At 49.0% G+C, this 27,574-nt stretch overlaps 3 protein-coding genes across 9 annotated transcripts; 1 reads left to right on the forward strand and 2 right to left on the reverse strand.

Moving 5' to 3' along the window:
- On the reverse strand, positions 1-2,686 carry FAM229A (family with sequence similarity 229 member A). Of its 2 annotated transcripts, XM_032628886.1 has the most exons (3): positions 679-2,686; positions 459-598; positions 1-266 (listed from the first exon to the last, which is right to left on the reverse strand). In XM_032628886.1, the coding sequence occupies exons 1-3, from the start codon at positions 814-816 to the stop codon at positions 164-166; spliced, it is 381 nt and encodes a 126-aa protein (XP_032484777.1). In that variant the 5' UTR covers positions 817-2,686; the 3' UTR covers positions 1-163. The 2 variants fall into 2 exon arrangements, with proteins under 2 accessions (XP_032484777.1, XP_032484767.1); XM_032628876.1 differs by having other exon boundaries at positions 4-266; positions 459-2,369.
- Positions 1,347-3,749, forward strand: TSSK3 (testis specific serine kinase 3). The gene is made up of 2 exons (XM_032628911.1): positions 1,347-1,520; positions 2,291-3,749. Exons 1-2 carry the CDS (start codon positions 1,376-1,378, stop codon positions 2,950-2,952), a joined length of 807 nt encoding a protein of 268 aa, XP_032484802.1. The 5' UTR covers positions 1,347-1,375; the 3' UTR covers positions 2,953-3,749.
- BSDC1 (BSD domain containing 1) lies at positions 2,767-26,394 on the reverse strand. Of its 6 annotated transcripts, none has more exons than XM_032628845.1 (11): positions 26,354-26,391; positions 26,028-26,088; positions 21,137-21,253; positions 18,618-18,785; positions 17,202-17,256; positions 15,119-15,234; positions 14,627-14,695; positions 14,379-14,457; positions 12,953-13,429; positions 7,039-7,142; positions 2,767-2,880 (listed from the first exon to the last, which is right to left on the reverse strand). In XM_032628845.1, exons 1-11 carry the CDS (start codon positions 26,362-26,364, stop codon positions 2,848-2,850), a joined length of 1,290 nt encoding a protein of 429 aa, XP_032484736.1. In that variant the 5' UTR covers positions 26,365-26,391; the 3' UTR covers positions 2,767-2,847. The 6 variants fall into 6 exon arrangements, with proteins under 6 accessions (XP_032484736.1, XP_032484719.1, XP_032484727.1 ...); XM_032628828.1 differs by having other exon boundaries at positions 2,769-2,905; XM_032628836.1 differs by lacking the exon at positions 2,767-2,880 and adding an exon at positions 3,559-5,098 and having other exon boundaries at positions 26,354-26,394.
- Between the last annotated feature and the right edge of the window lie 1,180 nt (positions 26,395-27,574).

Consider the following 27,574-nt stretch of genomic DNA (forward strand, 5'->3'; position numbering starts at 1 on the left):
TGGAAAGAACAGTTTATGCTGTGCTTTATTAAAATGTGCATCGTTCTTTTATTTTAAAATGTGCATCATTGTCTCCTGCTCGGCGCGCGCGATCTCAGCGTGGTGGCCTGCGGCGGGCCTCGTACACGCCCGGCTCCCGCGGAGCTGTCGTGCGCAGGCGCACTCAGGTGGCGCGGACCCGGGGGCTCCCGCCCAAGGCCAGGTAGACGTCGATGGGCACGTGCAGCAGCGTCAGGCAGTGCCAGCCGGGGCAGCGTCGAAGCGGCCTGGGGAAAGCGGGGTGCGACAGGGGGCGCTGAGGCGGGGCAGGCTCATCCTGTACGGGACGCATCGGGGAGTGCACTTGGGGTCCCTGAGGTTCGGGCGTGGATGTGGGACCTTACGTGGGGCGGGGTTGGGGCGGTCGGGGGACGGAAAGTGGGCCGGGGTGGGGCGGCGGGGAGGAGCGCTGGCCTCACCTGACCGGGTTGTGCTCCGTAGCTACCCGCTCCGGGCTGTCCTGGGTCTCGCGGGGGAAGGCAAGGCCAGGGGAGTCTCCGGCCTCAATGGGGAATCTCCGACCCTGCGGGGGCTCCTGGGCACTCATGTCCGAGGCGCTCTGAGCGGGAGTGGCGGTCAGGCAGCTCGCGGGCCGCCGGGCGCCCCCTCCCCGCGCCAGCCCCGTGGGCCGTCGCTTACCTGCCGGAGGCCGAGACCGGTCCCAGGCAGGAAGTAGCTGCCCGAGCCCTGGCCGCGAGAGGACGCTCCGGTCCAGGCGGAGCCGGGCAGGTGTCTGTGGCGCGCCCGGGGCCCGGGCGTCGAGGGGGAGGGCTGCATTGTGACCCGGGCCTTGGCGCGCTGACCTTATAGAACCCGTTCCTCCCGCCGGGGAACCCCACGCCGCGCCGGCACTTAGCGCGGCGCGAGCCGGTACTTGGAGGGTTCTTGCCATGGGTCGCGCAGACCCCCAGCTGCCCGTTGGGGGGAGCAGGAGGCTGTGTCCACAGAAAGGAGCCTGGCATCCCGGGCAGCGCGCAGACGTCCGGAGCGCCCCCCACAGGCGGGGCTGCGACTCACTACCTGGCGCGGGGGCTGAGCGCAGCGGTGACTTAACCTGTTCTGGGTTTGGTGGTGGTGGCGAGGGCAGGCAGGGGGCATTGCCAATTTTGGCTAAGGGTCACACAACACCTACATCACAATTGGGCCAGAGTTTTAAAATGTCTGACCCACTCCCTCTCCACCACCCACGGCTTGTGTGTCCAGACGGGGAATGTTCTAGCGCTGGGGGCGGCTGCGGATGAAAAGGAGCAGGCCAAGAGCGATGGTGGAGTAGAGCTGCCTCGCAGAGGCAGCATGAGCTGAGAGGGTGATAGGAAGGAAGGAGGTGCTAGACAGCATGGAGGGCTTTCTGCTCTCCAATGGGTACCGGCTGGGCAAGACCATTGGGGAAGGGACCTACTCAAAAGTCAAAGAAGCAGTTTCCAAAAAACACCAAAGAAAAGTGGCGATTAAAATTATAGACAAGATGGGAGGGCCAGAAGGTGAGCTGGGGCCCCTTTGGAGGAAGTGAGGGCTGGCTGAGGTGGGTGGGTGCGTGCTTCCTCCAGTGAGAAGGATCATTCCCTCCTCCCCTTTAGTCTGGAACCAAGGAAAGCAAGACAAACTGTGGCTCTGGGGTAGGTCAGTGGGGAACAGAGGGATGCTGGGAGTCCAGGAAAACCACACCCTCTAAAATCCAAGATTAAAGTGGCAGGAGGTGAAGGATCCTCAGAAGCAGAGCCGGAGACCACAAGGCCTTTCCTATTCCAGGAGGGGAACAGAGACTGGCAAGGCCATGGCCACGGCTAGCAGAGGGCAGGAGCTGGAGCCAACAAAGGCAGAGATGGGGAAAAGACAGGGCTCATGGAAAGAACTGTGGGTCAGGAAGCAGACGTGAGAGGAGCGGGCTTACCACGCTGTGGGCAAATCAGGCCTCGTAACTGAGATTCAATAGCCTTGTCTAAAAGTCCCTGATAGTCTAAAAACCTAAAAGCACTTTGATATCTGTGGTCTCACAGGCTGCTCACAACAGTCCCTGAGGCTGACAGGGAGTAGTTCCTTTCAGTAATATATTAACTACAAAAACAATAGAGGTGAACATTCTTTGCAGTGTCCAAGCAGACAGACATTAAAGACTATGAAAGGGAACCAAGGCACAAGACCCAGACATAGTGGGGAGATAGGCAGACAGAAGTTGGAAGGCAGCAGACAGGAGGGAGGAGTTAGGCCCTTCTGGACTTGATGCTCCATCTCTTTTCGCTTGTTTCCATAGAGTTTATCCAGAGATTCCTGCCTCGGGAGCTCCAGATCGTCCGTACCCTGGACCACAAGAACATCATCCGAGTGTATGAGACGCTGGAGTCTGCAGACGGGAAAATCTACCTGGTGATGGAGCTGGCTGAAGGAGGGGATGTCTTTGACTGTGTGCTGAATGGGGGGCCACTGCCCGAGAGCCGGGCCAAGGCCCTCTTCCGTCAGATGGTCGAGGCCATCCGCTACTGCCATGGCTGTGGTGTGGCTCACCGGGACCTCAAGTGCGAGAACGCTTTGTTGCAGGGCTTCAACCTGAAGCTGACAGACTTTGGCTTCGCCAAGGTGTTGCCCAAATCATGCCGGGAGCTGAGCCAGACCTTCTGCGGCAGCACAGCCTATGCCGCCCCAGAGGTACTTCAGGGTATTCCCCACGATAGCAAGAAGGGTGACGTCTGGAGCATGGGCGTGGTCCTGTACGTCATGCTCTGTGCCAGCCTACCTTTTGATGACACAGACATCCCCAAGATGCTGTGGCAGCAGCAGAAGAGGGTGTCCTTCCCCACTCATCTGGGCATCTCAGCTGAATGCCAGGACTTGCTCAAGCGGCTCCTGGAACCAGACATGATCCTCCGGCCTTCAATCGAAGAAGTTAGTTGGCATCCATGGCTAGCAAGCACTTGATAAAAGCAATGGCAAGTCCTCCCCAGTAAAGTAGGGGGAGAAAGCAAACCCAAAAACCCACTTCTAAAATGGTGATATATATTTTACACTTTGTTTACTTATCCTAAAACTTACCTACACCCTCTCCAGCCTTACTTCTCTTTCCCTTTAAAGATCTTCATGGAACCAGAGGGCCTCATTCAGACTTCCCTTTTATTACAGCTGACAAGTGATTTTCATACAGGTGTTTAACTAAAGTTAATTAAAAACAGACCCCAGAATCATACACATACAGGGGGAGGAGAGGAGAAAAATGACCAAGAGCAACTGGAACCACTGTTGTTGCAACTTCCTTTCCAAATAAAAGCAGAAGCATTGGGAATGCAGTAACGGCCTCTTGACTCCTTGTCTTGGTGAGAGGCCTGTTGGGGGCCCTGTCCCTTTCTCATCCCAAAGGCCAAGGTGAGCCTGGGATGAGGACAAGGGACTTCCTCAGAACCCAGGCTACCTCCCATCCTAACCCCCAGGCTCCAAGCAGGAAGCCACCCTGCACATAGTGTGTTTTCTGCCCTGGCTCTGGGGCAGCTGCCGTAGGGTACAAGAACAGAGCCCCAGACACCTTCCAGCTTCTGTTGAATCTCTTTAATAGCTGTTAACGGCAAGTCTGGAAAAGGTTCAGGACAAAGTTCTTTTTTCTTTCTTTTTTAATTACAAAACTAACAGCTGTTAGAGTCTTTTTTTTTTTTTCCTTTTTTCTTTTCCCGGCTACAAAATACTCTGGGGAGATACATTATAATTTAAAATATATAATATTGCACAAACAACCAAAAGGTTAATTAAACTAAAGAAATAATTACAAAGAGAAAAACCCCATCCCATCAAAAAAAGATTCAGCATTCTCTCCATCCCACCCCCTCATTGAAGGTTTGAAGTGGAAGTGACCACCACTCTCTTGGCGCCCCTGACCACAATCACTTTAAGTCATTGGTGAACACACCAGATTATATATAAGAATCACCAGAGCAGCATCGTGAAGCACCAGGGTCTCCAGGGATTCCTGCAGCCCCTCATCCCCCCAAGAGAGGTGCAGCTTTTACCAGAGTGGGGGGTGAGAGCCACAAGGATTGGATCTGCCTTCAGGAAGAAGAGCTTTTGCAGAAACCTGATGACAGTCTCAAGAAGCTCACCCCCAGCATATCCCTTCAAGATGCAGAAGGGATGAGGCGGAGAAGTTAGGCTTACCAGAGTTGTAAGTACTCAGCTTTGATCACTGCTCTGTACCGCTGGTAGCTGGCTTGTGTCCTACGCTACAGGGGAGTCAAGGTGGGTAGCTGGTTGGACAAGGTATCCCGCCAGGCAACACACAGAAGGGCCTGAAGTGGCCCCCTCCCTTCTTGGGGAGGGGAAGAAGAGCAAGAGCACTCCTGCAGGTGGCACAGCTGGGCTGAGGACTCGGGTGCATCTGACATGAAGAAGCCTTGGGAAAGGCGTTGGGGACATACCAGCCTGGACTGGGTAAAAGGAGGGAGTTTGGTCTCTAGATTCTGAACCACAAGGAACCTTTCCAGGAATGGAAGATGCCTGGGAGGGGGAGATTCCTAAGAGAGGCAAATTTCCCAGAAATGAATGCCTCTTACCCGCTGGGATAGGAACCAAAATGTGTTCACCATCCCTGTCTAGCCAAGGGCAGGTGGCATGGCCTTCTTTGCCTGCTTATGGGTGACAGAGTGTGTTTTCTCGGCGTCCTCCAAGAGACTGGTAGCTTGGCCTCTGCCTACACAGGCAGATGGGCTAGGGCTATCCATTGGGACTTCCCAGCAAGAGTCCCCAGGAACAGTGGATGTTCAGCAGAGAAATGTAGGCTCTTCTGGTGAGTGGGGTAGGTTTCCTCCCCCTCGGGTCATCCTATGATTGGCACAAGTCAGAGTTCCCAGTTTGGATTTAGCAAGCCCCTTCCCAGATGTGAGCAGAGGCCCAAAGGGCCAGCAAGGAACAACCCAGAATCTGCCTAGAGCTCTGGCTGACAGAGGCCATGTGGGGGACATTCTTAGTCAGTGTCTTCCAGGGCTGGGCGGAGACGAGCGAGGGAGGTGGGAAGTGCTGTGGGTAGGGGAGCGGCTTGCTCTGGCTCCCCTCATTCCCAGTCCTCCCACTCTACATCTTCCAGCTGCAAAGGGAGGGGATAATGGAGAGCACAAACACGTATTACTCCTCTGAGTCAAGCTGAGACCCAAGCTCCCCGGCTGCCTCCAATTCGGGACAGCCCTCCCTGCAGCCCCAGCCCCAACTCCCCCGGGCCATACCCGGCCTCCTCTCAGAGCAAACCACTTGCTTCAAGGAATGTCTGGGGAGCAGAGCTGCCCTCTGCCCAAGCGGTGGGCCTGCTGTTCTGATGGTTCCAGACTCAAAGGAAATGCTTCTATCAACCAACACTGGACACCACAAGGGGACGCCCTGACTACAAGAAGCCCATCAGTCAATCCCTGAAGGAGAACTTATCTTCTGCGGAGCAGGTAAGAATATGGCCCTGAGAGGCAGGGAACTTTACAGTGGTGCTGTGATCAGAAGCAAGCGTGGCACTGGACTACAGGTGCTTGCAGGGCTTTCACTAGGGGCTCCAGCACCCTAATCCCCAGCTGAAGTCTCCCCAGGCAACTCTCTCTTGGCCTCTCTCTTCATATCAGCAGATCCCCTGATATAAATAATTCTGTTCAGATATATTGTATGTTGGGTTTTTTGGTTGTTTTTTTTTTGCGGTACACAGGCCTCTCGCTGTTGTGGCCTCTCCTGTTGCGGAGCACAGGCTCCGGACGCGCAGGCTCAGCGGCCATGGCTCACGGGCCTAGCCGCTCCGCGGCATGTGGGATCTTCCCAGACCGGGGCACGGACCCGTGTCCCCTGCATCGGCAGGTGGACTCTCAACCACTGCGCCACCAGGGAAGCCCTGTATGTCAGGTTTTAAAGAGGGCTGCAAAGACACCAAAGCCATGAAGGCCACGTGGCATAAGAGGTGCCATGGGCCTTCTCTACCCCGGGTATAGTGAGGTCACAGGTGTAAAATACTCTTGTGTAGGTCACTACCTCCCTCTGGGCTTCAGTCCCTCAGCATGAAAAACAAGGCCCTTCCCATTCTCTCTACTCTGTTCACCTCTTTATAGCAGGTTCCTGAGCTACATGTTGGAAGGAATCATGGGGTTCTTGTGTGACAGTGGATATAACACTGACTTGAATCAGATGTGTGGGCTGGAGCCTCAGTCCTGTCCCTTATTAGCTATGAGAGATTTTTGCCCAGCCTCTCATTCAAAACGACCATCCTTGATTCTGAGAGGAAGTGAAGAATAAGAATAATAGGCCTCTGAGCTTGTAACTGGTTGGTGGTGGTTTCAGGGACGTCTGTCAGTGCGCCCGTGTCCGCAGGCACTACGCCTAAGACGTGCACATGCACCATCTGCCACAGCGCATGAAATTATAAGGATCAGTGCCATGTTTTAGACGGGAACAGAGGCTCAGGTTAAGTGAGCACGTCGTCTTTTGTCTCCAAGGCCAGAAATCTGCTCAGGTCCCACACCTGGCGACCATGAGTCAAAAGGTCTGGGGCAGGGTTTGGCATCTGTATTTTTTATTTATTTTTATTTTTTTTTTGCGGTACGCGGGCCTCTCACTGCTGTGGCCTCTCCCGTTGCGGAGCACAGGCTCCGGACGCACAGGCTCAGCGGCCATGGCTCACGGGCCCAGCCGCTCTGCGGCACGTGGGATCTTCCCGGACCGGGGCACGAACCCGTGTCCCCTGCATCGGCAGGCGGACTCTTAACTACTGCGCCACCAGGGAAGCCCTGGCATCTGTATTTTTTAGTAGTTCCTCAGGTGATTCTGATAGGAGCTAAGGTCAAGAACTCCCCCATCCATCCCCCTGGAATTGAGAGGAAGCAGACCCTGCTAATGACTACTGTTCAGGGCCTGAGTGGGAGGCCCTAGCTTCCTTCCCACAGCCTGCCACCTCAGACAGGAGTGGGATCCACCTTGCAGGGACAGTCGGGCTTGGCAGGGAGAGTCCTCAGACCCGGAATCATTGTGCTTGCCTCCCTGTGGCCAACCAGGCCGACTCACCTCACCGGAAGCATCCACTTTGGAAAGTGCCATCTGCACTTCTTCTTCAGTCATGTCCAAGTCAAAGTCCTTCTCCCAGTCCTCACTGATGTCTGTGCTTGAGCCTGGAACCATGATCCATAGTGTGAGAGACAGGAAGGGGTATGTGAAGAGGTTGTAGCTGGGGGTGATGGAACTCTTTAGAAAGGCCTGACAAATACACACCAAAGGTCTTTACATTCTGCTTTTTCTGGCTCAGTGATCCCACTTTTAGGAATCTATTTTAAGGAAAAATCCTGGATTCAGTAAAAAAATTTAACCAAAAGGATGTTCACTGTAGTGCTGTTACAGTGATGAAAACTTAAAAAACGACCTGAAAGTTCACTGATAGGGAATTACAAAAATAAATGGTATAGTCATATGATGGAACATTATGTGGCTTTTAAAGGTTAGGCTATAGAACATTTATATACATGGCAAAATAGTCTTAAACTATTAAGTGAGAAAAAGCAAGTTACTGAATAGTGGAGAAGTACTGTGGTCCAGAAGCTCCCTAGGGACCATGGAAATCTTCCAGAAGAAATAAACAATGAACCTCTTCCTCCTCAATCACTCCCTTCTACCTACACTGATCCTGCTACTGCTGAAACACACCAGGCACATTCCCACCTAGGGCCTTTGCAAGGACTGTTCCATGTACCTGGAACTCTTCCTCAGATACCCACAGGCCAACTCACTCGCTTCCTTCACATCTTTACTCAAATCTCACCATCTAAATGTGGCCTACCCAGACTGTCCTATTTTCAGTTGCACCCTGACCCCTCACTCTGCTCTGGTTGTTCTTTTTTCTATTGTATTTACCACTTTCTAGTGTATTACATAATCAGATTCACTATGCTTACTGTCTAATAGTAGAGGAGCTGGAATGTGAGCTCCCGAGGATGGGGATCTTCTGTTTTCTTATGTATTCCAAGTGACTAGAACAAATAGTTTGTACTCAGTAAATATTCGTGGACTCTTTCTCTAAATCAGGGGTTGGCAAACTATGGCCTGTGGACCAAATCCAGCCTACTGTCTGCTTTTGGAAATAAAATTTTGGAACACAGCCATGGCCACTTGTTTACATATTGTCTATGACTGCTTTCATGCTGAAACGACAGAGCTGGGACAGAAAATGTATGTCCCCAAAAGCCTAAAATATTTGTGATCTGGCTCTGTACAGAAAACATTTACTCCTCCCTGTTCTAGGTAATTCTGATGCCTGCTAAGGTTTGACAACTACTGCTCCAAACATTCATATTTGGGTATGCTTTCTTACAGGCAATATAAAAAAAATGTACATGTGAAAGTTATTAGTAAGAAGAAAACTACAAAAATAGTTCCTGTAAAAAAAGAGTATATGCAGTATGATTCCATTAAAAAAATACGCTCACAGATGCATGTACACATACAGAGAGAAAGAGCAAAAACACCCACAAGAATACTAACAATAATTATCACTAGGTGATGAGGTCATGGGGTAATATATTTTTTTAAATGAACACATATTACTTTGTACTCATTTTTTTAAAAAGCACCTTTAAAAAGAGTAAGGTCTAAAAAAGAAAAAAGAGTAAGCTCTGATCCCCCAATGGCACCACCTGTAAATACCTTGTTTCTTCCTGTCCAGCTTGTTCCTCACCAGGCACCCAGGCTCTGAGACCTCCCCAAGCCTGGCCTCCGCGTTCCTTATTCGGGTTCTTGCACTGTTCTCTAGTCACCCAGCTAGCCATAAGTGGTGTGGTAACAGCAGGGTCTCTGGAGCCAAGCAAACCTGGGTGGAACCCTAACTCTTTTATCTATTGTGTAGTCGTGGGCAAGTTATTCTGGGCTTCAGTTTATTTATAAAATAAGGATAAAACCACCCTCTTTGCGAAGAACCACTGGAGGAGCTTATTAGAATGCAGATTCCTGTCTTCCCATCCCCCCTCATTTAGATTCAGCAGGTGTAGGTGGTGACCCAGAATTCTGCATTATAAACAGGTACCTAGATGATTCTGTATAGACCTTGGCCTGCAGTTGAGATACAACAGTGTTAAAATTAGCAGTATCATGTAAAGTGCCTGTAACATATATACACAGTGGATATTTAACAAATGGAGCTGTTAAAGGCCTGGTCCCAGAGTTAAGTAATTTTACACATGGTCCCACACCCAGTCAGGGGCAGATCTGCAACCAAGACCCAGTTCTTCTGACTCCACATCTAAGGCTCCCTGTGCTTTCAGGACACTCTTGGTGGCTTGCGTCTGGCTCCCTGTCAGTGCAGGTTTCCTGTGGGTTAGAATCTGGACTCCCGGCTGATCTCTCCCTCCAGAGCTGTGGCTGTGGTCATGACAGCTTTTCCTAACCCTAGGTTGCCCTCTAGGGATTTGAAACTCTCCTCTTCAGGCTTAAATGCTAGGGTAGACCCTTTGGGGTAAAAAAGAAAGCATCAGCTAACATTTTTGGAGCACTTTACACCCACCCTCTGGGATAGGTATTAACAGTCCCAATTTACAGGTGAGGAAACAAAGGCTCTGAGTGGCAGAGATGTGAATCTGGGCTTTCTCTGTCACCTGCTTCCTCCCACCACGCTGTCCTGTCACACAATGAGAGTACTAAGTTCTCCTTTACACTGTGCATGTGGCAGAGAACTGATCTATGCAACAACAATTTAAGATTTCATGATGAAGTTTTACTGTTTTCTTTTGTTTGTAAGAAAGGGGAGTTTTCAGGTGATTTTTTTTTTTTTTTTTTTTTCAGGTGATTATTAACCTCATGGTGCTGTCACTCACAGCTCATTTTATTCTGTTTAATTGGCTCTTTGCTTCTCCAGAGAAGAAATGGAAGCAAAAGCCACTCCTAGGTCAGTCAGTAGTAAAGTGGGGCTTTAAGCCCAGAGCTCCTTCCAGTCCGCAGGCCACAGGGCCTGCCCTAATCTCCCCTCTCTGCTCCCTGCTGAGGGAGCCTGAGCAGGGTAAGTCTAGTCTCCTTGCTCAAATGGATCTCGGCACAATATACAGGTGGGAAGCAGCTCTGCAATGACAGGCATCACCCTGGGACCTTAGAGGTCCCTGTGGCTGGGCCACCTCCAGAGACTGCTGTATCCAGAGACCAAGCCTCCCTCATGTCATCTGGACAAAGAGGGAGAAGGAGTCACTCTGCCTCCAGGCCTCTTTTAATATTCTTCCTCCCTTTACTCTGTCCCTACTGTCCCACTCTAGTCTAAGACCCCAGCTTCCCCCTATTAAGTGACTACAACTACTTCTGGTGGGTCTCCTGCACTGAATCCCCCGGCCCTCCTTTTGCGAATCCCCCAGTGCATTAGAGGAAGTATAGCTCACTGTTAAGAGCTTATGCTGCATCTTCCCCATAATCTCATTTCTTCCAGTCTCTACCCACCATTCATTTTTTCTCATCACTCTCTCCAATAGCCCAATTCCCAATGGAAACAATAATTCTTTAACCTTCCAACTGTTTCACTGTTATTCCCTCCCTTACCCAGCTCAGATTCCATGAACCATCATTCTGATCACTTCTTGCATACACTTGGACTCTTGTCTTTTTGAGTTCACCTGGGTAAACCTGAACCCTGATTAAGTCCAACTCCCCATCTGCTCTGTGCCTGCACCTGAGCAACTGAACGTGGCTGGACAAAAGTACAACTGTGCTGACTGGTGTCTCTTAAAATTCACGACCGTTATCTCAAATGGACCCTTCGTACCATCCACCCAGCAACCACACAACACATATTGGGTCCATCACCTACTCTTCACTCTCCTAAAGGCAATGTTACACTTTTCTAAATACCTACTGGATGGGTGATTGATCTCAGTTTCCTACCAGTAAAAAAAAAACAAAAAAAAAAAGGGAAAATCTCACAGATCTCAGGATTTTTGTGAGGATTGAGTGATATGCATATCAAGTGCTTAGCACAGAGCTATACAGACATATGGAAAGTGCTCAGGGAATGGTACGTCTTATTATCTGCATCATCTCCCCAAAGCAGGGCTCTACCCAAATTTCTTCCCTAACTGAGGACCTATCAGGAAATAATTACCCCCAACTTACAGAGGAGAAAACGGAGGCTTAGAGAAGATCAGTGCCTTTTCTGAAGTCACATGGCTTATGAGCAAAGTTGGGATTTGAACCCAGAACTGTCTGAACTCCAGAGCCTGAGCCCTTAGCCTCTATATGTAAAGCTTGTAGTACAGGTTGGGCATATAAGCAGCATGCCCTGCTGCTTTGTGGCACCAAGTCCAACTTTCTGAATTCGGCTTAAGATTTTAAGTTCTTGTTCCTCCCTCTCCTGGGAACAATACAGAAACGTGGGCTTTGGTCACCCGCTTCAATGTGCCCCATGTCCCCAACACACGATCTGACATGTGGGGGACTTTGCAGGCCCCCGCAGCTTGGACTACCGCTCCCTGCGCACCTGCCGCAAACTCTCCAACTCTCCTGTACAATGCCTGTCTCCTTGGTGAAACACCTGCTGATGCGCAGAGGTTCCTTCTTTCTCTGAACTCCTCCTGTACCAAGCCTGTCTCATACTGCTTCGTGCCTCATCACAGACTGCAGCCTTTACCCCTCCCTCCTCAGTGTCTTATAAAGAGTAGGTAGGAGCTCAATGGATGACCTCACTGAATCAGAGTCAGAAGGAAAACACTGTGTTGGAAACTGGAAATCAGCCTGTTGCCCATCCACTGCAGTAAGCCATTCCCTCACTGCCAGTAGGCCAGTGCTCACCCGCTGGGCAAGCTTTGTGGCCAACTGGTGCTGAGTGTTGGCAGACGGGATGCCTGCGTGTGAGGAGCTGAGGGGAGGTCTTGCTGACAATTGGCTATCTCTGGAGAGGTATTTTGGATGTGGCAAAACAAGCTGACACGAGAGCCATCACTGTCCTTTAATTGCAGGAGTTAGAGAGAGGTCCCCCCTTGACATAAAGTCAAAGTGTCTACAGTCTAAAATTTCATTATGCAGATAAGAAACTAAAGCTCTATTACTTAAGCTGGGTCACTCCAAGTTCATGAGTATTCATTTTATTCTTCTTTAAGCTGTACATGTAAGTTTTGTTTATATATTTTATAATAATAACAATTAACACAGGCCTAGGGAAGCTAACTGACTTTCCTGAGGTCATCCATTGAAGAAGACCCTTGACAGCAATCAATGTCACAGGAGTTCCCACCCCAAAGGATAGAAACTGACACTGTGGTAGTTAAGGGCATGGGTTTCAGGTCAGACAGAGCTGGGTCTGAATCTGGGCTTGCTACTTCCTGGCCGTGTGAATTTGAGCAAGTTACTTAACATCTCTGAGGCTCACTTTCTTCATCTGTAAAATGAGGACAGTTATATGGAGTTGTGAGTTGTAAACTGGAAATTAACAAGCTCCCCTGGTAACTGAGAAATTAAATGCAATATTACATCCTTAACACATGATTTGACATAAACCTTATTTTGTTGAATCTAAAACCCCAACAACTGTAAGATGCATCCTAATTTCAGAGAATAAATGCATCTTGGAATTGATGGAATAGAGTATAATAAATACTATAGTAGCTGTCATCATCATCATCAGTAGCACAAATGAAGGCCATCTGCTCCTAGGATCATCACATGGGACAAGGAGACAAGTCTGCCTCGTGAGGTGGCAACTCTCACCTGCCCTGCCCGCACACGCTCCCTGGGCTTTGGCCTTGGCTTACCTTTTTTTTTTGCCATACGCGGGCCTCTCACTGTTGTGGCCTCTCCCACTGCGGAGCACAGGCTCCGGACGCGCAGGCTCAGCGGCCATGGCTCACGGGCCCAGCCGCTCCGCGGCATGTGGGATCTTCCCAGACCGGGGCACGAACCCGTGTCCCCTGCATCAGCAGGCGGACTCTCAACCACTGCGCCACCAGGGAAGCCCATGGCTTACCTTTTTTTCCATTGGAGGGTGTAGACTTCCCGCTGTCTGAATTCAGCTCAAACACCCGTAAGTCTGTGAGTACCTCCTCCCTGAGAGTCTCTACTCTGGCTGGAGGCCGGGGCTCTGGACCGCTGGGGCGGCCAGCAGGGGTGTGGGGCTTGGACTGAGCTAGGGGTGGGGGTCCAGTCTCGCCCACATCCACAGCCAGGTCCTGTTCCTCCAAAGATGCCTCTAGAAGCTTTTGGGACAGGTCCTTGGGCAGCACTGGTGCCTCAGATACAGGGGTGGGTTTGGCAATCTGTGTCACGAGGGAGATGCTCTCACTGCTCTCCGATGGAGTCACCTCTGTTGGAGCCTCAACCGGGGTCACCAGATTCTCTTCACAGGGGCTCTGGGGGCCAGGTCCTCTTTCAAGGGATGTGGAAGTTTTGGCCACAGGAACCTTGGCCTCTTTTGGAGATGTGGGTGAAATGCCCACAAGCTCCTCTGTCAAGAGAGAAAGGTAGGGAAAGAGAGTGATGTACCCTGGTTAGCCCCAAGACAACCTTGGAGCTCTCTGAAAACAGACCTCAGGTTCCCACCAAAGTTTGCTCTAACCAAAACTAATGGGTGCCAGTTTCCTCACCTCCTTCTCCATCACAATTCTTCTGCAGATAATCCCTGTTGGTCAAAGTCTCTCCCACCCTTGAGGCATAGCACATGCCTGGTGGGCACTCAGCTTTTAGCAGTGCAGCCCAAGATAATATTATAGCTTAGGAAGCCAAGACTTTAAAGTCAGTCAGTTTGAGGTTCAGGCTGGGCTCTGCTATATCCCACGTGCATGACCTTGGGCGAGACACTTAACTCTTCTTTAACCTATCTGCCTCATTTGCAAAAGAGGGATAATGAAGTTGCGGTAAGGACCATACATGTAAAGCTTTTAGTACAGGTTGGGCATATAATATAAGCACTTAGTAACTGTGTTAACATACCATGCAGGTGGCTCCCACACTGTCCTAAGCTGAGCTACCAGGTAGAGGAAGCTCAGCTCTGTCCCTAAGCCAGCAGTTCCCAAGTCTGGCTGGTCATTAACATTACCAGTGGAGCTTGTTAAAAATACAAGTTTGGCCACATGTCCATAGAGTCTTATTTAGAAGTGGAAGAAGGGAATCTGGAATTTCAATAAGCATCCCCTACTCTTAAGTACTGGTCCATGGGCTAGCAGGGAAATCTGCTTCAAGTGACACATGTGATTTCTGTACCTAAACCTGGGATCCACCAGCCTTGGTAAACAACCCCTTGTTAGCTCATTGTATCCTTGGCATGAGCAAACACCATATTCATTCCCTCCTCTTCCCTGGGGTGCTATGTCCCTCCAGGCTTCAGAGAGAATGGCCCAGACAGTCTCCCACAGGCAGGACTTGGTACTTTCTCATCACCTCTCAATACCTCTTACCTTCTTCCTCCTCCCAGCCAGGCTCTTCAGAGATGCTCTGTTCTGCACGCTGCTTCAGGGCATCCCTCCGGGCCTGCTCCTGAATGTGGGGGAGTAGATGGCCAGGAGCAGTCAGGGAACCCTCTTTCCCAGACTCTGGTCCTGACCCCAGAACTCTTGGCACCCTCTGTCCCCTTCTTCCCTCAACAAAATTCAGCCCCCTTCCCTCATGGCTGAGTGGAGGACCTTCCCTGGTTAGGCCAGCATACCTGCTCTAGTTGATGGACTTTATAGAAATACCGCTGCCAGAATTCTGAATGGGAAACAGCTGCAGGCACCTGGAGGGAGGGGACAGTAGCGATGAGACTTTGGGAGTGGTTGTGTGGGGGTCTATGTTCCCAGCCTCATCAGCCAGCTCCCAGCCACTCTGGATATCAGATGGGATAAGTGGCTGAGTAGTGATTCTTAGAGCACTTCCACCCCCCCAGACCCACCTTCCTGGCCCAGCTTGGCCAAGGAGGGAGAAAAGAACTCCCACCAGGCTTTGCTAGCCCTTCCATTTCTCACCGTGATTGCCAGAAGCCTGGCAAATTAGTTTCCCCCACGTGGATTCTTGGCTCAAGAGCTGGCTGGTTTGGCTCCTCAGGGCCTCCTGCTGCTCTCTAGGCCAGAGGACTCCACAATGACTCTGGACATGTCCCTCCCACCTCCCCACACCTCAGGCTGGGAGTTGGTTGAGGTCCTGCCGGCTAGGCCCTCACCATCTTGGTGTAGAGGGCCCGGATGGAGGGGCTGCCTACAAGGAGCTCTGAGATCTCCCCCTTCTTCTCCTCCAAGCAGAACTGGGAAAGCCAGGTGTCAAACAACTCCAGGGGCCCTGCAGAGGGACAGACACTGATGGTCAGTTCCGTGGGTCTGGAGAAAGAACACTGGGCCTAGAGAAATCACACCTAAGCCTGGACATGGACAATGAGGAAAACTTAAGGTTTTTCCAAAGCCATATGGCCCAAGCTGGGGGGTCAGGCAGGGTGAAGGGGTGGGTAAGCTTGATATCAGGGCATGGCCCCTAAGTGATCACTGGGAGGGGCTGGAGTCTCCACTCTCTCCCATGCCTGCCTGCTTTTTATCCCACTGCACTTGGCTACTGAATCCTCTCCTCTCTGAAACAGCTATTCTCAGGTTACCACCAGTGACCCTATGTTGCCAAATCCAGTGGCAGATTCTCTGTCCTCCTCCTCATGTGACTATCCTACGGTTTCTGCCCTGGGAGCCACTACCTTCTTCTTGAAGCCCTCTTCTCTCCTGGCTTCTCACTCTTTGTATATTTCCTCCCACTTCTCTCATTGTTCCATCTGAGTCTTCAGCGGGCTCCTCTTTTTCCTTTCCTTATCTCTTCTTGTTTTCCATTTTCTCCCAAGATAACCTCCACTAAACCACAAGTTTCAACCTCTTCCTCCCACTGACAATTCTTTAGTGTGTCTTTGCAGCTCAGGCTGCCTTTCTGGGCTCTAGGTCCAGAGGTCCAGGTGCCTGGACACATCCACCTGCACATATGCTGCAAATACAACGTGTGCTCATCTTCTTCCCCCACCTACCTGTCCTACCCACTCATCCACTAGAGAGCTGGAGGCCCTCCCAGACTCCTCCCTTATGGAGTCACTCTGGATTCCACTTCCTCAGCGTCTCTTATACATGCATACCTTCTTCTTCATTCCACCCGCCCCTTCCCTGGTTCCGGCTTTACCTCTGACATGAAGATTCCTATCAAGCCTCCTAACTGGTCTTCCCATCTTCCGTCTCTCCCTCTCTATTTCATCCTACAAAACACTGCCTGAAGGCTCTTCTATAAAATGCAAAATCTGATCACATCAAGTCTCAAAACGCTTCAACAGTTCTGTACAGGAGGGCATTTCAGGCTATGGTCTAAAGATGGGCTTCAAAGGGTTAAAAAATTCCCATATGCATATAAAATTCTGTTGAGAGAGGGCTTGTTATTTTCAACAGATTTTTAAAGGCCTTTGTGACTTAAAAAAAGGTTAAGAACCACTATCTTGAGCCTTTTAGGACAAAATTCCAACTGCTTAGTCTGGTACCCAAAGCCTTTCCAGTCTGGTGCCCCTGGCAGCTCTCACTGCCCTCATTTCCTCACATGCACCCTTTGTCTGGCCTTCCCAGATGCCTAGGTTTTTCGAAAACTTCAAATTCCTGTTGTCCCACTTGAATACCCTTCCCCCACTTCTAAAAGTAAAATTACTTTACTTCTAATTCATCGTTAAAACTTCAATTCAAAAAAAAAAACAAAAAAAACCCTCAATTCAGGTGTCACATCCTAGGTTTCCCAGGCTGGGTTACATGCCATCTTCTGGGATCCCACTGCTCCCCTCTTTCTGTGGAAGCAGTCAAGTCACTCTATCTCTAGTATCTTTGCTTTATTCCCTGTTTCTGGCTCCTAACAGCAGGTTCCTGGAGGTCTGGACAGGGTTGATTGAGGGCTTGACTCATTTCTGGTGTCTGGTTCCCAGCCTGGGGCTTGCTGCACAGCGGGAGCTTAGCGAACAGGCCAAAGGGGAGGCAGGCAGGGCAGCAGGGCTGAGAAGCCTAAGCTGAGGATGAGGGGCGAGAGGAGCAAAGCCTCTGTAGAAGGGGATGAAGACAGTCTGGGTTCAGGGAGGAAGGGGGACCATCAACCCATCCCACCAGATGTAAGGGTCAAACTAGCCCCACTCTGGTCCCTCTACACAGGGGGTGCCTGGCCACTGCTACCAGAGACAAACAGGGTGCGCAATCCAGACCCGCTTGGTCTCCCTGCCCAGCAAGCCTGCCCCCTCAGCGCTACCCCCTCACCATCTGGTTCATTGCAGTAGGTTGCTGGGTCTGACTGCAGGCTATAAAGGCGAGCCTAAAAAAAACAGAGAAAAGAACAGAAATTCTGGGGTGATGGGGATAGACAGCAACCCCTCTCTGCCAATCAACCACAACCGAGCTTCTCCCCTGTTGGCTACCATATCCACAGGGCACCTGGCAATTAACACTGTGGGCTATGGAGTGGAGCTCTGGGCTAGGAGTCCAAAACTGGGGCTCCTAGAAAAATGGTCTTTCACCCAGTATTCCACCCCTGGAAAGTAAGAAAATAAAGGGTAAGGAGGCTATAAAATTATATGTATAAAATAGTTTTGAATTATGTGAGATATGAAAAATGTTAGTGCAAATATATTAATAAAGTCCAAAATTTATTGGCAAATTTTGAAATATTTAACTCCCTCAAACTAAAACAATTCATCAAGAATTTCTTAATTTCATAGCCAGTCTGCCAAATGAACTGCAATCTGTGTTCCCATTAGGGCCACAGGAGTGGCAAACTTTAGCTGGTAAACGGAAAGCCCCTCCTTCCTTCCTCATTATTGCAGGAAGCATGGGCTGGCTGTATCACAACTTCAGCAAGTGATTTTGGTGATTCACTGTTATAATGTAAAATCCTATAATTAAAAAATTTTCACAATCCACTTAAATGTGTACTAAGTGGTGATGCTAATACTAGTGCTGAAAAACATGCTTGAAAAATCATGTTTGGAATTGAAATTCAATGTGGTAAAATGCTATGAAGAAGGCCAAACTGCTGTGACACCACACTGTGAATCTGGGAGAAAACGCTCCACAAAATATAAGAAGTAATGGTGAGAAGATAAAATGCAATAGAAATATACTACCATTCTTGCTGATTTAATTGCTTTGAAGATACCCTCCCCCTGTACATTTATTCCTATTGGAAATTAGTCTTAAATAACACAAATGTGGAGATCATGCCCATAAAGATGCTGTCCAGAGCATTCCTTATTATGGATGAAAGCTGAAAGGAATCCAAATGTGCAGCACTAAGGAAATGACTGAATAAATTATGCTATATACACTTGCAAGAATTTAAAGACATTAAAAATGATGGTGATTAGGAAAGATGCTAATAGTTAATTGCAAATTTTTAAGTGGGTTACAAAATTGCATGTATAAAGTGCTTTTTCTGTTAAAAAGAAAAACTCCAAACTATCTTTACCAGTGTTTGCAAGCAGAAAGAAATGGAAGGTTATACACCAACGAAGAATCAGTGGTTCTCTTTGAGTGATGGGATTACGGGTTTAGAAACTATTATCTTCTTGCTTATTGGTATTCTCCAATTTAATTATATACATGTATTTATTTTTTATGAACATGTACTGCTTTGTGAGATCAGGTTAGAAGCTAGAGCCCAGTGCCGCTAGTGAATACCTTGGTGCCATCATAGGGCTCAGCCGTGCCAGAGGGTGTGCCCATCAGGGTGATGACATCGCAGTCAATGGTTTTGTCTGGTGAGGGTGCAAAGGTGTCGGAGATCACCCCTAGGAAGTCAGACAGCCCTTTCTTCATTTTTTCCGTTGCTCCTGAGGAGCCTTCAGTCTGCAGAGAGAAGCCAACAGAGGAAACAAGTGGCCCAGGAGCAGGCTGCAAACTGGGGTACAGGGTATGGAGGTATGAAGCATCAGGGGTCAAAGTGTACTGTGTGTGGGGACCAGGGAAATGCTCACGACCTTTCACCCCCATCTCTGGGGCTGGAGAAGGAGAGAGGGGCAGCCAGAGTCCCCATTCCCCAGATGGGGATGAGGAACAGGGCCACAGTAGGCCTGTGTAGGTCAGAGCAGAGCTCCTTGACTGGCTGTTTCAACAAAATTTCAAGGTCGACCAGGCTGATCACAAATTGACAGGGGAGGATCCATGCCACAGACATTCAGTGGGGAAGAGGACTTATGGGTAGAGTGATGGAAACGGTACTAGCTTTGGGGTCAGTCTTGGATCTGAATCCCAGCTCTACTACTTTTTGGTTATGAGACCTAAACCCTCTCAGAGTCTGTTTTCTTATCTGTAAAATGCAGATAAATATACTTCCTTCAGGGGGGTACTGTGGAGATTAAGAGATAAGGTGTGTACAATGCCCAGCACATGGCAAACATTTAATAACTAGCAGTACTGTAATATTACAATCTCGTCATCATCATCGCTCAGGAAGTATCTTGTATGAAAGGTTGAGGACATATGGGTAGGATGAGAACAAACAGCCTTGTGTAGAGGTAAACCTGGGACCAGCTGAGGGCCAATGTATAGACCTCCTAGAAGAGGCAAGTCGGGCACCAATCTTGAGCCACACTGGTCAGAATGCTCTTGAGCAAGAAGGGATGGGATGGGACTTTCCTGGTGGCGCAGTGGTTAAGAATCTGCCTGCCAATGCAGGGGACAGTGGTTCAAGCCCTGGTCCGGGAAGATCCCATATACTGCAGAGCAACTAAGCCCGTGAGCCACAACTACTGAGCCTGCGTGCCACAACTACTGAAGCCTGCATGCCTAGAGCCCGTGCTCTGCAACAAGAGAAGCCACTGCAATGAGAAGCCCATGCACTACAATGAAGAGTAGCCTCCACTCGCTGCAACTAGAGAAACCCACATGCAGCAATGAAGACCCAATGCAGCCATAAATAAATAAATACATACATACATACATACATAAGTAAGAAGGGATGGGAGGCTGAGAGACAGGACCAGGCTCTGCAAACCTTGTAGAAAAGTGTCACATTTACTCCTGATTAGGCTGCCCAGGTATTTTAAACCTAGAGACTATCAATAGTGCCTGGCCCATGTTGGCACAGGTATATAATCATATTTGTTGAATGAGAAAAGGAGTAAATAAATGAAAGAAACAAGTGACATCTCTGCTACTGGCTGGACTTGCAGCAGTTCAGCTCAATTACTACTTGTCATTCACGCTCATCAGTAGCTGTGGTTAGCAGGCAGACAGTATTTTACAAGATTCAACAAAAGAAGCTTGGCTATAAAAACTCCATAACATGTTTTCCATAACATGGCCTCTAATTACAAGGCAACTGATTCAGCTGATGATCAAAGAAACTGAAATCTGTTCCAATACTAAAGGAGAAACTGTAATACAAAACCAGTATACTATACTTCATTGGAAATCTGAGGTTTGCAGGGATATCTTTGACCATATACAATTTTCAAGTTCCATGCTGACTTTAGAATCTAACTCCTATCTCACAAGAGAATTCCACTATACATCTCTGATTGATAAAACCAGGGCCAATAAGAATATAAGTTGGCAAAACCTTTCTGGAGGGCAGTTTTACAGTAGATATTAAAAGGTCTAAAACAATTCTATTCACCCTATATCCTTTCCAATACCTTATTAGGAAAAAAATATTAAGGGGAAAGATTAAGCAATCAGCATGTTCACTGTAACTCTGTTTACAATACTGGAAAAAACAAACAGGAAACTAGGAACTGGTCAAATCCACATAACAGAATACCATGCCATTTATGCATGCTCTAGAACGAGGTTTGCAATGATTAAGTCAAAAACTAGGTTATGAAACATGGTGTTCATTTGATCCCAGTTTTGAAAAAGAAAGTATACATAAGGGATATACTCCTCAAATATTGACAGTAGTTAATCTCTGGGAGAGGGACTTATGGGTATCTCTAGGTCTTTCTTTTTCTTTATCTGTATTTTCTAAATTGTCTACAATGAATGACTTTGCTGATCTGCTAAAACAATACAGAAGTGGGAAAGCTTATTATTACTTAACATATGTAGCTTGTTTACTTGAGGGACATAATTTTCAAAATGGGAGCCTATGGGGAAAAATAATCACTTAACGGTAGAAAGGTTGGGAGCTCCCACCAGGGTCCCAGGCAGGTCAGGCTATGTGGGAAAGTCACTTGGAGGGTGTAGGTGGTACTCACAGCCAGCTTCTCCTTGACCACGCTGGCAGTGGCTGCAATGGTGCAGGCTGTGTCGTGCTGCACCACCTGGGTGAACTCTGTCAGGTCCCGCTTCATGAACTCCAAGGCTTCGGAGGACTAAGGGAAGACAGAGAGGGATGACAGAGCCGGCTGGTGCCACCACCCTTTGTTCCTATTCCCTGTGTGTTAGTATCATACAGAAACATGGAAAACTCAGTGACATGGGAAGCCTGGGCTCAGAAACAATGCTTACTTGTCCCAATTCCATGACCTGGGATTACCCAACAGCAGAGAGCACAGAGGAACTTCCTGCTGCTCTGAGAATGGGGACTGAGCTCAGCCCAGACACTTATAAGCTATGTGGCCAGGAGGAACTCTCATCTAGCCCTCGGTTTTCTCCCGGGAAATGAGGGAGGTGGAAGAGATCAGTAGTTCTCATGAGCAGAATGGGGAAGGGGGCACAAGCAGTCTGAAAACAAAACAGACTTTGATGCATCACTTAGCTATGCTGTAAGTCATGACCTTTGTTTCCAATTTCAAACACAAAGAGAAGGGGTGTGTGTGTGTGTTTTTAATCAAAGGAAAGTGTTTTCTATTTTTACTTTTATTGTCACAGGGAAATTCAGTTGAAACATGAGACAGTAGATGAAATTATTTTTGTGAAAGGTTTTATAAATACGTTGTACTGGTAACAGCAATAGTTTAGAAAGCTTTTATGAGCAATTTTTGACAACACCAGTGAAAAAGGTGTGTGATGTTTTACATTCAACAAAGGGGGTGTAAAAAGAAATACTGGATCAGATTCTCTCCTAGGCCGCCTTGGTTCCACCATTCCCCAAGGTTCTGTTCATCCATAGAGCTCCTTTGGGCAGAATTGATACTTGCTTGTCGGACCAGTCTGACTCTCACTCTGCACTCAAACCCAGTGTGAGACAGCAGGCCCTCAGCTCTTGTCCAAGTCTTACCTTGTCTTGCTTCATCCTCACCCACTCTAAGACACGTTCCCGGACTATCACTGTGCTCACCCCTTCAAGCCCTTTCATTTTACACAGGGATAATCACCTTCATTTTAAAAACATGTTTTTGAATGTTCTGGTGATTTTTTTCTTTGCAGAAGAGCCTGCCTAGTTTTCATCATCCTGGGAAGTCTCTGAATGGGACAGTCTCATCTATCAGCCAGAGGCTTCTCTGCGAGTGGGAATGGCTTCATTTCAGATTCGGGACTCCTTAACTGGAGTGGAAGAGTCATTTATCAATTCTCTCTCCATCCACACCACCACCACCTTAGTCCAGGCCAACCTGCTCTTTCAACCAGACTCCTTTCCCAGGTTGCATCAGATACCTCTATTATCTTCTCCTCGTGACACCAGTGGGAGCTTAGTAAGTCAGAGCAGACCATGATGCCCCTGCTTTACATTCTTCAGTGATTACACGGTATCCTATGGCAAGTATAAAATCTTTACCTTCACTTACAAGGCCCATATAATCTCACTTCTGGCGGACTCTCATCCCCTCCCACGATGCCCCTCACTGAGCTCCAGCTGGCCTTCCTCAAGTTTCCCAAATGTTCTACCATCTTCCCTAACTCAGGGTATCTGAACACATCATTCCCTCTCCTTGACACATAGTTCTAACTCTTCAAAACAAGCGAACAAACACAATGAACGAACCCTCTCACCTGGCTATGTTTACATGTCACTTCCTTCAGATGTAGGTTGGCTCCCCTGCTCATGGGCACCTGCACTTTCTCTTCTTTAACATTTACTGTCCTTTAGATTTATAATTACCTGTTTGTGTCTATCCTCCTGGATAAACTGTGAGCTCTGTGAACATAGAGCGTTTGTTTTTTGTTCACTGATGCTCTCCCAGTGTCTGACATAGAGCCTGGCATAAAGTAGGCACTCAAAAAATGTGTGCTTGTTAGACTGGTATGTACCAGGGCAATTTTAATTATATAACCATTTACATGATTATTTGATGAATGCTTGTCTCCCTCACTAGACTGTGAGCTCTTAGGGGACCTATATGAACAGACACGATGCCAGCCCTCCAGGTCACAGTCTACTGGGGAAAATGCTCACGTAACAGTGCTGATGTGCAAGGGCAGAGCAGTGACTGGTGTATTGTGGGGAGGTTGGAAAGACTTGTTGACAGGCCTGGTCTGAGCCTTAAAGAATGAGCAGGAGTCACTAAGGAAGCCTGGGTGTGGTGGGGCCTGGGATTTACTGAGGCCTACAAGCACTTCAGTCCTAATGAAAATAAAGGGTAACACAGAAGTGGTGAGGGATAAAGCTTGAGAGGGCAACCTTGGAGGGCCTGGTCAGCCCTGTTGGTGATGGGGAACCACCAAAGCCTGAAGCAGGTGGGACATGATGAGACTCGCGTTTTTGACAGGTCACTCCAGAGACTGGCATGGACTATAGGTCCAAGAGTGACAAGATCAGAAATGGAGGAAGACCTGTCAGGAGGCTGTTGCAATAGCCCAGGAAAGGAAACAGAAGAAAATGAACAAGGACAGTGCTGGTCAGGATGAGAAGATGGGACTGGTTCAAGAAATACTAGGCAAAAAAGGTGGATTTGGTGATTAAATAGATGTTTTGACTCAGGACAAGAAAGAGTCGGGAAGAGCTACTGGCAACTAAACTAGGTGACTGGATGGTTGCAGTGCTACCAGCTGAGGAAGAAAATGCTGAAGGGGGAGCGGGTTTATGGAGAGGATGGTGACAATGATTTTGGTATGTAGTATCTGCAGTGACTGTGGGATATCTGGGACACCCGGCCAGCCAGAGCTCTTCTCAAATACTAAATCTCACAGAAAAGGATTAGGAGTCTTCCTAAAATGAAAGAGTTTGTTGAGTGAACAAAGCAATGTGTGAGGATAAGGTTCCTCAAACACCACCTTTAAGGGGCAGGCAGAGGAAGAAGAATTCGTGAAAGAGGAAGTGAAAGCCTGGAGAAGTATGTGGAGAACTGAGAGAGAATCATGCCACAAAAGCCAAGGGAGTAGAGTTTCAAGAAAGAGAGAGTGATCACTAGCGTCTAATGCAGCAGAAAGGTCCAGAAAGATAAGACCTGAAAACCACCACTGGATTTGGCAAGTGGTAGGTGAAGCTGAGTGTTTATATAGATAAGTCTATGTGTAGTGGCTGCAGGGGTGGGGAGGGAATTAGGAGAGATCATGTTATTGACTTCAAATTTTAAAAAGTAGGAGGTGAGCTTGTCTCCTGGAAGTAAAAGAGGAAGTGGTTGGACAGGGGACTTGAGGAAGAGTTAGGTTTGGGGAAAGTTTCTGAAGGCAAGGGGAGAAGCAAATTTGAGACTGAAAAAAGTTGCTGGGGCAGGGGTGGAGGGTGAGGGGCTCCAGCCCAGAGAGTTTGGGGAATCTGCAGTGGGCCAAAGAGCATCGTGACTTTCCCTACTAGTGTCTGTGGGCAAGCACACACACACACACCCCCAGAGGAATGAAAGGGCAGAGGGAGGCAGATCACAGCACCAAGGGCTGTATTTTCTGGGGCAATATATGCTATTGGGTGCAAGAGAATTGGGGGTGCTGGGAATTGAGTGGTCCAGACGGAGCCAGCATAGGGAGGGAAGGAAGCAAGGCCAGGAAAGCACTGAAAGACCAAGAACAAAATGGAAGGAAAAATGGACTGCAGGTATTTAAGAGGTTTCCCCGTGGCTCTCAGTACTTAATAATAAGTACTTATTTAGTACTTACTGTATGCTAGATATTGTTCTTAGTGCTTTACATATATTATCATTTAATCCTCACAACAATCCTAGCAGATAGTTATTATTAGTATTCCCACTTTACAGATGAGGAACTGAGGCTTTGAGAGGTTAAATATCTTGCCTAGGTTCAATAAGAATAGGAAATTTAAGTTTTCTCTTTCCAAATGGGGAACTGTCAAAGGCAGAAACAACACCCATTCCCCTTGTTTCAAATGAGAGAACAAAGATGGAAGGCTAATCAACTACCTATTTTTCATGAGTTATGGTAAGACCAACGTTAAGGGTAACACACAGGAGGCCCTCACACAACATTTGCTAAATGAACATCAGACTCTCCTTCCAGTAGACTACTCAACAAAAAGCAAGCTCCTTTGGGGTCTCTTCTATTAAACCTCAGCTTGAAATTCTCTGAGTCTTCATCAACAACACAAACAGCTCAGGTCACTCTCTGATTTTGCTGGGCTGTAGTGATGTTACACTACAAATGCTCCCAGAATAGAGGATTGATTTAACTGAAGCCAGAAGCCTCTTGGAGTCTGCCCTGAAGCAGGACTCACCCCAGTTGCTTCAGCTAAACAGTAATTAACTTTTTCCAGAATTCAGTTGGGTTGGTTTTGACGAACTAGCGTGGACTGAAACAGCAACACACAATGGCATTGCCCACCGGCAGAGCCAAGCCTCACTCGTGCCACAGGGATTGCTGTTTCCCCACTAGACTGTGAGTTTTGGGAGGTCCAGGATTGCACCTGCTTGGCTAACGTCGGTATCCTCAGGACCACAGAGTCAGACAGTGCTGGCTGTGGCATATACTCTAATATTTGAATGACTAGAGGAGAAGGTTTCTATCGCTAGAATCCTTTTTCTTCAAGGCCGAGATCAAATGTTCTCTCTTCTACGAAGTTGTGAATTTCCCAAGCGGAAATAAACCGCTCCTTCCCACGGATTCCTACCACAGGGTCGGCTGCAGGTTTTAACACCGTATTTATTTCACTGTAGCTAGAGTCACACTGGTGTGAGTTGGGGTCTGTCTTTCCGTAGGGCCCAAGTCGGCCTCATCCCTGAGGCCCGGCGCCCACACGGGTCCGGCGGGACGGCTCGGACCAGGCTGCAGTGAGGCGGCGCGGGGCCCTGCCGTAGGAAGGGCGCCGGCCCGGCTTACCTTCTCCTTGACTGCCTGGTAGCTCTGCTGCAGCCAGCTCCGCCACCATCCCACGTCCTCCCTGTGGAAGACAGACACATCTGGCGGCCCCCCAGCGCGACTCTCGCCCGCGCAAAAATCGGGTCTCAGTTCCCTCCTCAGATGTGGCCCGCGGGCCGAGACTTCGCAGGCCGCTTCCCCACCCCCTCATGCTGAGACTCCACCCCGTCCTTTCAGCTCCGTCCAGGCCCGCGCTAGCCTCCTGATCCCCGCGGGGACCCTGGCCCAGCACCCCAACCCTGGGAGAATTCAGGGCCCAACGCCCGAGAAGTGGATGACTGGCTCACCCTTCCGCCATCTTGCCCGCATGACATCACCACTATTTACTGACCTTTGACCTCCGACACGACACCGCCCCCTCAAGCACCGCCCCCGAGCGCGCGGCCCAATCCTCGCGCCGACACCGCCCTCAGCCCAATCTCCACCCCGCTCCCTCATTAGGCTCCGCCTCCTCGAGCTAGGTCCAGTCTCGGTCCAGAGTTCGGACTTAAAACTCGGCTCCTGGGAGACGCAAGAGGGAAGAGATATGGGAACATATGTATGTGTATAACTGATTCACTTTGTTATAAAGCAGAAACTAACACACCATTGTAAAGCAATTATACCCCAATAAAGATGTCAAAAAATAAAAAAAACATAAAACTCGGCTCCTGAACGCTCGGTCCAATCCTCACCCGGCACTGTCTTCAGGCCCCACCCCAAGTGTTAGCCCCACCCCCACCAACTTCGAACCTCTCTCGGTATCCCCTGACACCCGATATGGTGGCCGCTTTGGGTCAAGATCAGCCTTGCGACTGGGGTCTCGGATTGCTGGGAGTAGAGGGGAGGAAGGGAACGAGTCGGCTTGGAACTCGAACGTCTGCGTCCCTGAGCGCTGGGCTAGGACCGCCTCCGTTTATGAAACCCGCCACGTAGCAGCTGCGGTCTCTTCGGGCTAATTCAGCAAGCGCAGTCTGCGGAGCTCTAGGCCGGGGTTTGGAGGTGTGTGGAGGAAAATTCAGAGGGGACTTCGATGCAGCCTCTGCGGGGATCTCTCAGGAAATGGGGGAGACACATTTAGTTACCTCAGCCCTTGGCGACCCAACTCAAAACAACGTGAGCTGGATGTGGTCTGGAGGTATCCTGAGACAGTCTGGAGGAGGGGGATTGAGTGTGTGTGTGTGTGTGAGAGAGAGAGAGTGAGAGAGACACGGAGGGCGAGACAGAGAGACACGGAGGGAGAGACAGAGAGAGAGAGGCAGAGATTTTCCGGAGGAGGCCTCCCCTGCTCTTACTGCCTCATCTGCTACCAGCCTGCGTCTGCGCCCTCATACTTTGGCCTAGATCCCATTGCCTCTCTCTCTTTTTAAAATTTTTATTGCAGTACAGTTGATTTACAATGTTATGTTGTTCGTTTCTGCTGTACAGCAAAGTGACTCAGTTGTACATACATACATATCCAGTCTTTTTTAGATTCTTTTCCCATATAGGTCATTACAGTGTATTGAGAAGCATTTCTTGTGCTCTAC

Source organism: Phocoena sinus, chromosome 1 (assembly GCF_008692025.1).
Source record: "Phocoena sinus isolate mPhoSin1 chromosome 1, mPhoSin1.pri, whole genome shotgun sequence".
Classification (NCBI taxonomy): Eukaryota; Metazoa; Chordata; class Mammalia; order Artiodactyla; family Phocoenidae; genus Phocoena; species Phocoena sinus.